General features: G+C 43.0%; 3 protein-coding genes and 1 pseudogene across 5 annotated transcripts; 1 reads left to right on the forward strand and 3 right to left on the reverse strand.

Moving 5' to 3' along the window:
- Positions 1-293: 293 nt before the first annotated feature.
- LOC148390841 (protein SFI1 homolog) lies at positions 294-6,977 on the reverse strand. 2 transcript variants are annotated; one of them, XM_088390215.1, is made up of 27 exons: positions 5,792-6,977; positions 5,656-5,727; positions 5,446-5,556; positions 5,280-5,374; positions 5,083-5,200; positions 4,922-5,006; positions 4,662-4,773; positions 4,425-4,586; positions 4,280-4,350; positions 4,123-4,215; positions 3,806-3,903; positions 3,648-3,714; positions 3,351-3,481; positions 3,182-3,263; positions 2,916-3,091; positions 2,724-2,787; positions 2,513-2,648; positions 2,317-2,438; positions 2,147-2,221; positions 1,915-1,989; positions 1,673-1,822; positions 1,420-1,577; positions 1,134-1,341; positions 986-1,055; positions 797-917; positions 621-720; positions 294-552 (listed from the first exon to the last, which is right to left on the reverse strand). In XM_088390215.1, exons 1-27 carry the CDS (start codon positions 5,941-5,943, stop codon positions 409-411), a joined length of 3,048 nt encoding a protein of 1,015 aa, XP_088246341.1. In that variant the 5' UTR covers positions 5,944-6,977; the 3' UTR covers positions 294-408. The 2 variants fall into 2 exon arrangements, with proteins under 2 accessions (XP_088246341.1, XP_088246340.1); XM_088390214.1 differs by having other exon boundaries at positions 1,420-1,580.
- LOC148390842 (eukaryotic translation initiation factor 4E transporter-like) lies at positions 6,363-9,652 on the forward strand. 2 transcript variants are annotated; one of them, XM_088390217.1, is made up of 8 exons: positions 6,363-6,797; positions 7,438-7,575; positions 7,651-7,724; positions 7,843-7,970; positions 8,088-8,371; positions 8,593-8,791; positions 8,867-9,021; positions 9,302-9,652. In XM_088390217.1, the coding sequence occupies exons 2-8, from the start codon at positions 7,450-7,452 to the stop codon at positions 9,527-9,529; spliced, it is 1,194 nt and encodes a 397-aa protein (XP_088246343.1). In that variant the 5' UTR covers positions 6,363-6,797; positions 7,438-7,449; the 3' UTR covers positions 9,530-9,652. The 2 variants fall into 2 exon arrangements, with proteins under 2 accessions (XP_088246343.1, XP_088246342.1); XM_088390216.1 differs by lacking the exon at positions 6,363-6,797 and adding an exon at positions 6,900-7,198.
- A 100-nt stretch (positions 9,653-9,752) lies between these two features.
- On the reverse strand, positions 9,753-10,073 carry LOC148390843 (NAD-dependent protein lipoamidase sirtuin-4, mitochondrial pseudogene; annotated as a pseudogene).
- Positions 10,074-10,200: 127 nt separating this feature from the next.
- On the reverse strand, positions 10,201-10,650 carry LOC148390844 (NAD-dependent protein lipoamidase sirtuin-4, mitochondrial-like). The gene has a single exon (XM_088389635.1). It carries the CDS (start codon positions 10,648-10,650, stop codon positions 10,201-10,203), a length of 450 nt encoding a protein of 149 aa, XP_088245761.1.
- Positions 10,651-10,685: the final 35 nt, after the last annotated feature.

A 10,685-nucleotide genomic window follows, 5' to 3' on the forward strand; every position in this document is an offset into this window, starting at 1 on the left:
TTAGATGATCTAACGTAATTACAAAATTTTAGAAAAAAAACATGGTGAATAAAATGTTTTACATTACAGTGTAATTGAACGTATGCAAGTAGAGTTCATATAAAAATCTGCTGATATTACTCCAGGATATATATATATATAAAATATATATATATATATATTAAAAAAAAAAAAAAAATATATATATATATATATATATATTTATTTATTTATTTATTATATTATATTATATATATATATATATTTTTTTTTTTAAAAGATCAATTTCAACAGAAGATGACACACATATGAGATGGATGCAAAAGTGCTTTTATTCACTGTTAGACAAAAACATGACATTTTGAGATACAATGCCTGAGACCCCATCACGGTGAACACACAAAAATATAAATTCACCTAATAGTACATTTACATCTGTACTTGTCGATAAAGCGAAGCAAATCCTGAGCAGTCGAGGACAGCTTGTAAATGTTGGAGTCTTTCTGCATGAAAACGCATTGTCGGCCTTCGTGTTCCCAGCTGACAAGACAATTTCTCAATGCGCTCCTCCAGCTGTCAACACGCAAACCATTAACTGAGAGGGCTGTTTTTGTCAGCAATAACCAACAACTCTTACTTACCTCCTTTACCTGTTGACAAACTGACGTCTTTTCCATCTCCTCATCTTTTCCACTGCTCTGCAGCCAACTCTGCAACACGTCTTTCACTTTCTGCCACAGCCTGAGCAGACAAAAAGCCTGGAGTAAACAACCGAGCAGAAGAAAACTAAAGTGAGACAAACGCTGTTCTTGCTCACCGAAGCTGCTTCCTGTCCTGCTGGAAGCTTCTCATGTCCTGCTGGATGCTCATTAGCTCCCTCATCAGCGTTGAAGTTGGATCATTTGACGACTCTCCGCACGGTTCTCTCGACTGTATGTCTTGAAAGAGGCAACAAGATATATTTTTAAATAATTCCTCTAAACCAGAAAGTAAAGTGTAGATGTACCTGATGATGTTGGTGAAATATTTTCTAAACTGGCTACCGCTGTTGGGCTGAGGGTGTTGGCTTGTCTCATCTTGGACACAAACAACAACTTGAGGATGGATGACTCGGTGGTGAATTCATGCACCAAAGTCCAAGTGATGAATATTACCTTGTTTTCTGTGTTCATGAAAGCAGCGGGAGGCAATAGCAGCTCATAGGGTGTCTCAGACGTGTCCAGGATGGAAGCTGGGGGTTTCTGGTAGGACACGTGACACACGTCTCCACTTGGACGCGATGACGATAACGATGCAAGATTTGATGAAGGCGCAAACAATTCCTCGCAGCGACGAGGCTGGCGGCGCACTAATGGACGGATTCTAGGCGAGGGGGGGACATGATGTAATAAATTAGTAAAAAAAAAATTATAAACCTCTTCAGGCCTGCTATGTACACACAGCTCACTATCAACTTCGTCATTCTCCCTTGAGTCGGATGGACAATCGCGTTTCGAATCAGGATAATGGAAGGTCACAGGCTTTTTCAACGATACGAACAAAGCCCGCTGCTTCCACTTCATAGCACAGCACTTCACCACCCTTTGTAGATGGAGACTCTGCTAATGGAAAAAAAAAGAAAAAAAAAAAAGAAACAGACTGATTGATTGAAGGAGGCACATTCATTTGAGAGCCAACTTGAACATCAATGCACCGGTTCTTCATCTCGCTGCATTTCAGGCTCTGTAAAGCTCCTGATGTCATTTATGTACATCACAGCCGCACTTGTTGACTCATCCACCTGAGCGACTTCCGTCTTCTTTTTGCGCTGTGTTTGGACCCACAGCCTCCATGCATGGAACATCTGCAGTAAATTTTCAAAAAAACATTTTAGGACAAATCAAGCTGTCATTGCTGAGTTTCAAAGCAAGAAGAGAAGAATCAGGCAGGTGGTACCTTGGCTTGAAGAGTGAGTGCCCAATGCCAGAGTGCCTGTTCCGTCTGCTCGGACAACTTGACTTTGAACTCAAACTGTTGCCGTGAAGGATCAATCGTAAAAATACACATCGGACACATGCTTGCATAATCTAATTTGTGCACCGTATTCAAAATGTTGCCGTACGAACAGCAACAACATTTTTCACTAAATGTGTAATTAATAATTGTTATTAGAGTTTGAAAAACAAACCTTCCTCCTCCAGAGTACAAAGTAGGTCTCGTACATCTTCAGTTTCCGCAACAAGATTCCTTGTTGTTTCATGACCTGTGTCATCATCACCGTATTGTCAAGCAGCAATTTCACAGCACAGGATTGGATTGTTTATTCAATAGACTACGAAACAGCGAAAAAAAATCTACCTTATATTTGAGGCATGTATGCTGATGCTTTTTCCACGCTCTCAGCACTTTAGTCAGCAGTTTGGAGTCGTAATGCTTCCGGGCTTTTTCTGTGTCGATTTGCTCCCTGTGTAACAGCTCGGCTAATGATAGAACAAAAACATTAAAAAAAAAAAAAAAAAGGAATTCTTTCAATGTTTGTGCGCATTATTCTTGCCTTGATTTAAAGAACATTGAGCCCTGTTGTAAGATTTTTTGTTCTGATGGCAGTCAGACATCGCGCCCTTGGTTTCCACCGCCTCCGCTTTCTTCCTGCGCTGTTCTCTGACCCACAACCTCCACCCGAAGAGCACCTGCGGAAGGTTCCAAAAGAACACATGAAGACACTCGAGTAGAGTGAAAGAAGCCATGAAGTGTGTAGGTGAAACCTTGGCTTGAAGAGTAAGGGCCCAATGCCAGAGTGCTCGTTCAGTCAGATCAGACATTTTGAGCCTGACGAGCATAGAAGCAAAAAAAGAACACGCAAAACCTAAATAACTATGAAATAGACAAAACATGACCCCACACTGCTTCGGGTAACAGAGGTCATCTGGTGTATTTACATCCCACTTTCTCCTCACCTGGCCTGTAAGCCGGCACTGGTATCTTCCCGCTGCGCCAATAAAGTGTGAGGAAGCTCGGAATCTTCTGACGTCTGCTGCTTTTCCTTATCTTCTCCTTTCTTCTGCTGCTCTGTCCGTTCTTTCCATCGAGCCCAGGCTCTCTGCACGCAGCTTTGCTCTTCGTGAAGGATGGCCTGAGGAAAACATCACTCGATATCAGCAGCAATAACGCTCAGTAATTGTCGGCCGTGTAGAGTGGTTTATTCAAAAGAGAGACAACATACTATTCGCAGCATCAGCATCTCATCCTTGTGTTTTTCTATCCTTGCCCGCCAGGTGCCCAACACCCAAGTGCACAGGCGCTGCCTAAAGACAAAGAGAAGGAGGCAAATAACTTTCGTGCTACCGCCAGAACAAGACAGCAGCTAGTGAAGAAAGACCAATTGTTCTAACTTATTATGGACATCCGCCTTGTGTTGCTTGTCATTCTTCACACTTCTCAGCAGAGCATATTCACACCAGGAGCCGAAATAATGAGCCACACAGCGCTCTGCAAACCAAACATCGGCTCGCCACTCCAACTCCTGCACGACAATATAGAAACATCCGATAAAGTGCATTGCAGTGCTGACTACTCGACCGCTCCTGGAAAAAAACTCGCAGCATCTCTCCAACATCCAGCGCCTTATGACTCCAAACAGCAGTATAGAAAATAGGTGGCTTTAAATAAGAATGTTCAACATTAAACACCTGCATGCGGCTTTGCTGTACAAGTTTCCGCCTCCAGTGGTCAAAAGAGTGACTCATCAAGTACATCCTATAAAGGAGGGGGGGGAAAGGAGCAGCCGTAAGTGAAACTAGGGCACGTTTACATCAAATACAGCAAAAAAAAGAGACATTAAAAGCACCTGTAGTTTGTGTCCGCCATGTCTATCAGGGCTTGGAGGGATTTGTCTTCAGCCTCCTCCAGTCGGTCTTTCCACAGTCTCCAGTGCTTCTTTATGACCTATAGAAAAGAAAAAAAAAATCAAACATGAGATGTATTTAATTAAATGATTCTCAGCCATGATGCCATGGCAAGGACAAAAGTGTACAGTGAGAGATCATCAGATATGATTATGGTAACTTGAACATTTTTGACACAACAGAGTTAATAATTCATTCATATATCATTATTAATAATTCATTAATGTATCATTATTGTGTCAAGGTCTCAATAACTTACAGTCCGGTTATGATGTTGGACTGCCGTATTTTTGTTCAGCCGTTTAGCTTTGTTCTGGGAGACATTTTGAGAAAGCCCCTGAAGTACGACGCACTGAGAGAAGAACACAGAGACATTTAATGACTTGATTCCAATGGCTTGACTCTCCGGATCTAACCTGCAGGTGACGGTGGTAGTGCTGACTTGCTATCTGGCCTCTGTTTGCTTTTTCCCTGTGCCGCATTACATCTGCTTAGGAGCTCAAGAAGGAATCGAATAGAAACTTTGGAGCTGGTATGAAAGCAAATGCTCATAGAGGATACACGTCCTCCAGTGTAGCAAGGCTCTGCGCCGTGATGCCCGACTCGCCAGCTGCCCGCTGGCTTGCAAATGCTCTTCTTTCCTCTGTTTGCGATGCCACTCGCTCCTCCACACTCTCCAGCTAATCTTCATCAGGTGAATACGGGCAAAGCGCTGGGCGTCGGCTGAATGACCAAGTGAGTGAAAGATGAGCGGCAAATACTGTGACAAAAAACTCCACAAGATGTCGTCATGATCACCTTTTAAGGATTTCTTGCGCTGACGACAGGAGATGTAACTTTGCCACTCTAACAAAGATTTCTTTTTCACTCTATTGCTGAAATGAAGGGAAGCTTTGGATTCTTTTTCTATCTGCGAACAAACAGTAGAGTGCAGATCAGAAAATCATTTTACAAAAGATATGCATGCTACCACACAAAAGTGAGCTCTTATGATTTGTTTTCCTTTTACCCCACCACAATGAATCTGCAAGGAAATCTTCAAATCTCTGCCAACTTACTGCCCCTTGCGTCGAGTCTTGGTCCTCCATAGGTGGAATGTTTTGTTGCTGTCGAAACCTCGCCTGCCACAAATGCCAAGCTGACCTAGATGAAAAATACGATTTGTTTTTGAAAATGAAACCGCGCAGAACAGTGCATTTGTAGATTAACTTTGACATACTGCAAACTTGTGCGCCTGTGTTGCTCTTGAGCTAATTGAAGTGCTTTGATTTTCTGTTGACGCCTTTGGCAGTAAAACTTCCACCTGTCCCACATCTGCCGCATCCGCCGCCTGTCAACTGGTGAACACCAACACAACATTTGGTTAAAATGCTCCAAAGTCAAAGAGTCCTCCCATGAACTTTAAGTGTCAAATACCGAATGCGTGAGCTTTTTGGATTTTGTCTTTCTTGTCCACTTGGAGTGACATAAACGTTTGCCATCTTCGAAATGTCATGAAGAGCAGGTAATACCTTGAAGGCAGACCAGTCATTACAATTTCAGTTTGATGAATAACTTTTAAGTAAATGTTTGAGGAACCCACCTGTAATGACACTTGGCACGTACTGAAAGACTCCACCCCCTCCCAAATGTCCACCACTCCTCTTTCCATGCCTCAAATGTTTTTCTCAGCAGCACGCTGTCATAATGACATCTGTACATTTAAAGACAACAGAGTGCACAAGTTACATGATTTGAGAATGCCCAGAATTTGTTGCTAATGACGCGAATCTTAAATCGATATAATTGGTACTTGGCTTTATGAGGAAGGATTCGACCAAAGGTGTTCTGCCGCCATATTTTTAGGAATTTTCTTGCCAGGTTTCTGCAAAGATGAAAGTCGTTAGACTGACCAAGTACAGTGAGGGAAACAAAAAGAAAATTCCCACCTTATTCTCAGCTCGTCAATTCTTCCACATTTGTCCCAACTGTAATCAGTTCTTTTTGGAATATAACTGTTTGGAACTGGACTGACTTTGGTATCAATAATGAATGTGAGACTGTGTAATTTACGCTTTGGTAATCGGTATTGCTTCTCCATTGTTGTCAAAAATTTAGTCCACACGACTGTAAATCCAGACTAAGGCGTTTGAAAGAATAAAATACAACATAGACTATAGTATTTTTATTATTTGAATTCATTGGCCATTGCATCGGAAAATTGTTCGTTCGCCTGCTTGCTTGTAGCGTTTTGTTGACTACCGCGCGTTTGTTTTTCCGCGTCACGTGATATCTAACGAAGGCCCAGGGTTAGTTTAAGTTAAGTCATAGTCAGCGCTGATGTTTACAGTTTCGACTCTTGTGAGCAATAGCGAAACGCCAAACGGGGTCGCCGGTGAGTCAAGCTTACAAATCGAGCGCACTCTAAACCTATGACTGGCTCTCCCACTGCCTTTTCAAATATCAAAGGTGTGCATAAATTGTGGCAACAGCCTTACAAAATATTTTTTGCTTTTTCTCCCCATCCCTTGTGTATTTATTATAAGTAAATTACTGCAATAGTATTACATTTCTTAATGATAGATAGTAAACGTACCAGACTATTTCCCATTCTACAAAGGCGCGAGGGGCACAGTGTCAGCTTTCCGAGGACCTTCTTAAAGCGGCGATCAGAGAAATTTTGCTGCTACGACTCAAAAAAGAGAGAACGTGTAGACAAGCGTTACAGATTATTATTTGCGAATTTTCCAACTTTGTGGTTATTTCAAGTGACCCACGGATAGTCCGTTTTCTCAAATCAGTGCAAAAAATTGGCAAGTGTAAAACTTGGTGGGTGGGCATTATCCCATTTCCCAGCTAGTTAGCTGGCTAGCTAGCTGAAGCGGCTAGATTAGCTAGCTAGCTGACATACGTGAACTCCAGGTCAACCACGTTCCCATTCAGACGTCATATCGGGTAAGTCATTTCTGTGCGACTGCAGGGTACAATTTCAGACCGCAATGAATTGTGTAGCCAACAAAGGTTTCTAGTCAGGTACGGATGAGTGTCGGACTCTTGGCGCGGGGTAAAAATATTATTCAACGCACTCAGTGTGCTATTGATTTGAAGTTGTATTCACTGCGCTTGCTACAAATTCAGGTTACTGTGCAGCTTCTATCAATTTGCTAAGTTGCAATTAGTCTCGAGCCTGTAATCAATTACCTCGGTAATTGGATACGATCTTCAGGTGATTTCAGCGGATCCTACGATTGGGCAGATTTTTTTTCCAACTGGAGTCTTGGTCCCTTTTCAACATTTTCACGTCAATATTTTTGCATTGATAAGTGCCTGTTGACCACCAAATTCACGGCTTTAAGGCAAGTTTATTCGTCGAGCACCATTCATAGACAACGGGGTTAGTTAATGCATAGTTCGAAGTAGGATAACAAAATGCTGAGATGGTCCCATTTAGATGAAATTAAAAGCCACATAAATGTCGGAAAATTAGCAAAAATGTCGAACAAGGTTTTCCAAAGTAAAAGCAGAAGTTTGTGAATGTTTAATTTGATGCAGACACTTATTGCTTAATTTTTTTCCCCAAAAAATTCTCCCCCAGCGGAGTCACCGCATGGATCAAAGCTGTGTTTCTGCCATGGACGGTGATGCTTGTATTCAAGAGAAGAATGCAGGTGATGCTGCCGTGGACCAAGTAAAGAAAGAACCGGCAGCACCAATTCCACATAGATATACCAAGGTGATGGAGGGGGGACACATTTTGTTTGATGCGGTCAAAAGTGTAGCAATGTTTAATTTGTTTGTCAATGTTTAGGAGGAGCTTCTCTTAATAAAGGAGCTACCCATCTCCAACGAAAGGCCAAACTGTCTGTCAGAGAAATATGATAGGTAAGCATGTAATGTGTGTATCGGAGTGTAAAGATATAGTGTTTAGAATAGACGCAAACTAATAGAACGGCGGTGAATGTATTTGGAGTCTTTCATAATTCCAAATGTTTTAATGCAGCGATGGCGTCTGGGATCCTGAGAAGTGGCATATCTCAATGTATCCCAACTCGGGGCGTAATTCTCCAATGGAAGGCTTTAAGAAGGAGCATTTGGAGGATAGAGGTCCACTGAAACGAAGAATCCCAGGTACTTTACAGAGGCATCAAGAAATGCTCAGAATATACATATATCTATTGCTAACACTTCTTTGTTCCAATATTCAACACATTTGGAATAAGGTCTGTGTGCTCCATTTTTCTTCAGATCCCCGTGAGAGGTTAAAGGAGGACGACTTGGATGTCATACTGAGCCCACAGCGTCGTAGCTTTGGAGGTGGATGCCAAGGCAATGCTGCTCCTGCAATCCACTCGTCCCGACCAATCAGCCCATTAGAAAATAAGGAGAATGAGACTCTCCGTCTCGGAGGATCACGAAGGATCGGAAGTGGTCGTATCATTGCTGCCCGAGCTTTTGAAAGAGAAGCCCGCCTGGAAAGGGAAAGGGAAAGGGAACGGGATGTCAGAGACTTCAAAGACAAAAGATTCAGGGTTGGTTTTCATTGCATTCATCCTAAATCAGACTCACACCGGTGTTGCTATAGTATATTGAGGCTAAATTGGAATGTAATATTAATTTGCCCGTTTTTACAGGCCTTCCCATATCTAATAGATACTTTATCTTGCATCAGTACGCAGCCAAAACTAAAAATAGCCTTAGTTGTTCCACTGCATCAGCTTGGTCATTGGGCTTCTTTTTTTATCTCATGCAGAGAGATTTTGGAGACAAACGTGTGTTTAGTGAACGCAGAAGGAATGATTCTTATGCGGAAGAGGAGCCCGAGTGGTTCTCTGGAGGCCCCACGAGCCAGTCGGAGACTATCGAGCTCATTGGATTTGATGATAAATTATTAGAAGATGATAGACGCAAGTCCAGGCGCTCAAAGAAGAGGACAGAGTCTGTGAAAGAAGGCAAGTGAAAATAATTTCCAATACCATACAGAGTTGCCGTGATGATGTTACTTAGGATTTGCCGTGAATCCATAGAATGTAATGGACAGCCAGAGGAGCAAAATGTGACTGTGCGACCTTCAGCTGATCAAGAGGTTCCTCACCCTGATGTGCTGCCAGAGCAGTCCACTGGTGACTTTGACTTCAATGAATTTTTCAATCTGGAGAAGACCATGCCAGGACTGGCGTCTGTAAGTACTGGGATGCATTGAGGTGTTTGAACGCACAAAGAGTCTGTCACTCAAAGCTTAAGATGCTTTCATATCACCTTGACTTTTCTTACTTGACCTGAGGTGGTGTATGTTTTTTTTTTTTTTTTTTTATTTATTTATTTATTTTTTTAAAGTCTCAGTCTTGTAGAATCTAATGACTGGAAAGCTGCCCTAAATCCGAGTGACTTTAGTGTGCACATGCTTTGCTCGTGTTTGTGGTTTTCCTCTGTCACAATCTGTTTTTTTTGTTTTTTAATAGATGATAGAGGATGTGTTAGGAGAAGGGCCTGTATCAGCAAGCCGCTTCAGTCAGTGGTTCTCCAGCAGCGTGAGCCCTTCAGGGAGCCGCTCTAGCAGTCTGAGATCCACCCCGCACGAGGAACTGGAAAAACTGGCCAAATGGTCTGCCCTCGTCGGTCCAATATTCACGATGGCGACCGGTATATTTCTATCGCTCGCTGCCAGCAAAAATCTGTATCCCGAGTAGACCTGTGGAAAATCACAGATAAGCACATTAATGCATAAAATTGTTTGTACCACGCCTCATAATGCTCACAGAAATAAGATGAGCCTGACAAAAGTAATAATAAATAAAAGGAAAAATAACCAATGGAGGTCAGACATTGTTTTAGAATTGGGGTTCAATAGAATAATTAAATAGGCCTGAACAAAAATGACGATATTCCTAGAAAAGGCTGAAAATATTTTTGTCAAAAGTAGTACACTTGAGTGCCACGTACCTGCAGCGATGTTCCGATGACGAGCACTGCATCTGATTCCGCTAATTTGTTGTGAACAAACTGCACTGTGTCTTTATTCACTGAGTCACCAAAGAAGGTAACCTCGGGCTTCAGTGTTCCTCCACAGACCTCACAGGATGGAACCCTGAAATTGAGAGCCAGCTCGTCTTCCAGGAACACATCCCCATCCGGAGCCACGGCCCCGGCCTGAGCCCTCCAGTCTGGGTTGAGCTCCACAAAACGCCTCTGGAGCTCCTCCCTCGCTGAAATACTGCCACAGCCTAAACACATCACTCTGAGGATAGAAATGATTTAAAATCACTTTTGCTGAATTTTTTCATGGTTCTATTTAATTAGATGAATTAATTATTTAATTAATCAGGGAGGGGGGGAGGAGCATTATCATCGTGATTTTTGGTCACCTGTGAGCACATCCATGGAGCTCAGTGAGTTTTTTTTGTCCTGCCTTTGAATGGAGCGCATCTACATTCTGGGTCACCAGCCAGTGGAGCTTTCCCTGTACCTCCCAATGCTGCAGGGCCCTGTGAGCTGCGTTGGGCTGATGCGAGGAGAACTGTGGCCACCCTAGAAAGTTCCTTGCCCAGTAACGCTGACGGGACTTGGCGCTACGGACAAACTCAACATGCTGCATGGGACGTCTGTCAGTGCGGGCGTAGAGGCCCACACCTTCCGAGCGGTAATCTGGAATGCCCGACTCTGTGGAGAGACCAGCGCCGCTGATGGCAAAGAGCCTTGTGGCCCGGGAGACAAAATCCTGGAGCAGCTGCAGGGACTGCGTGTCTATGGAGCTGCAATCAGGGACGAAGAACCCAGCAGGAGCTGAGGATGCCCTCCTGGACGATGTCATGTGCAGTGTTGTGACTCTGCATGACAATCTCATCT

Source organism: Syngnathus floridae, chromosome 11 (genome assembly GCF_059516105.1).
Source record: "Syngnathus floridae isolate MCC-2025c chromosome 11, RoL_Sflo_1.0, whole genome shotgun sequence".
NCBI lineage: Eukaryota > Metazoa > Chordata > Actinopteri > Syngnathiformes > Syngnathidae > Syngnathus > Syngnathus floridae.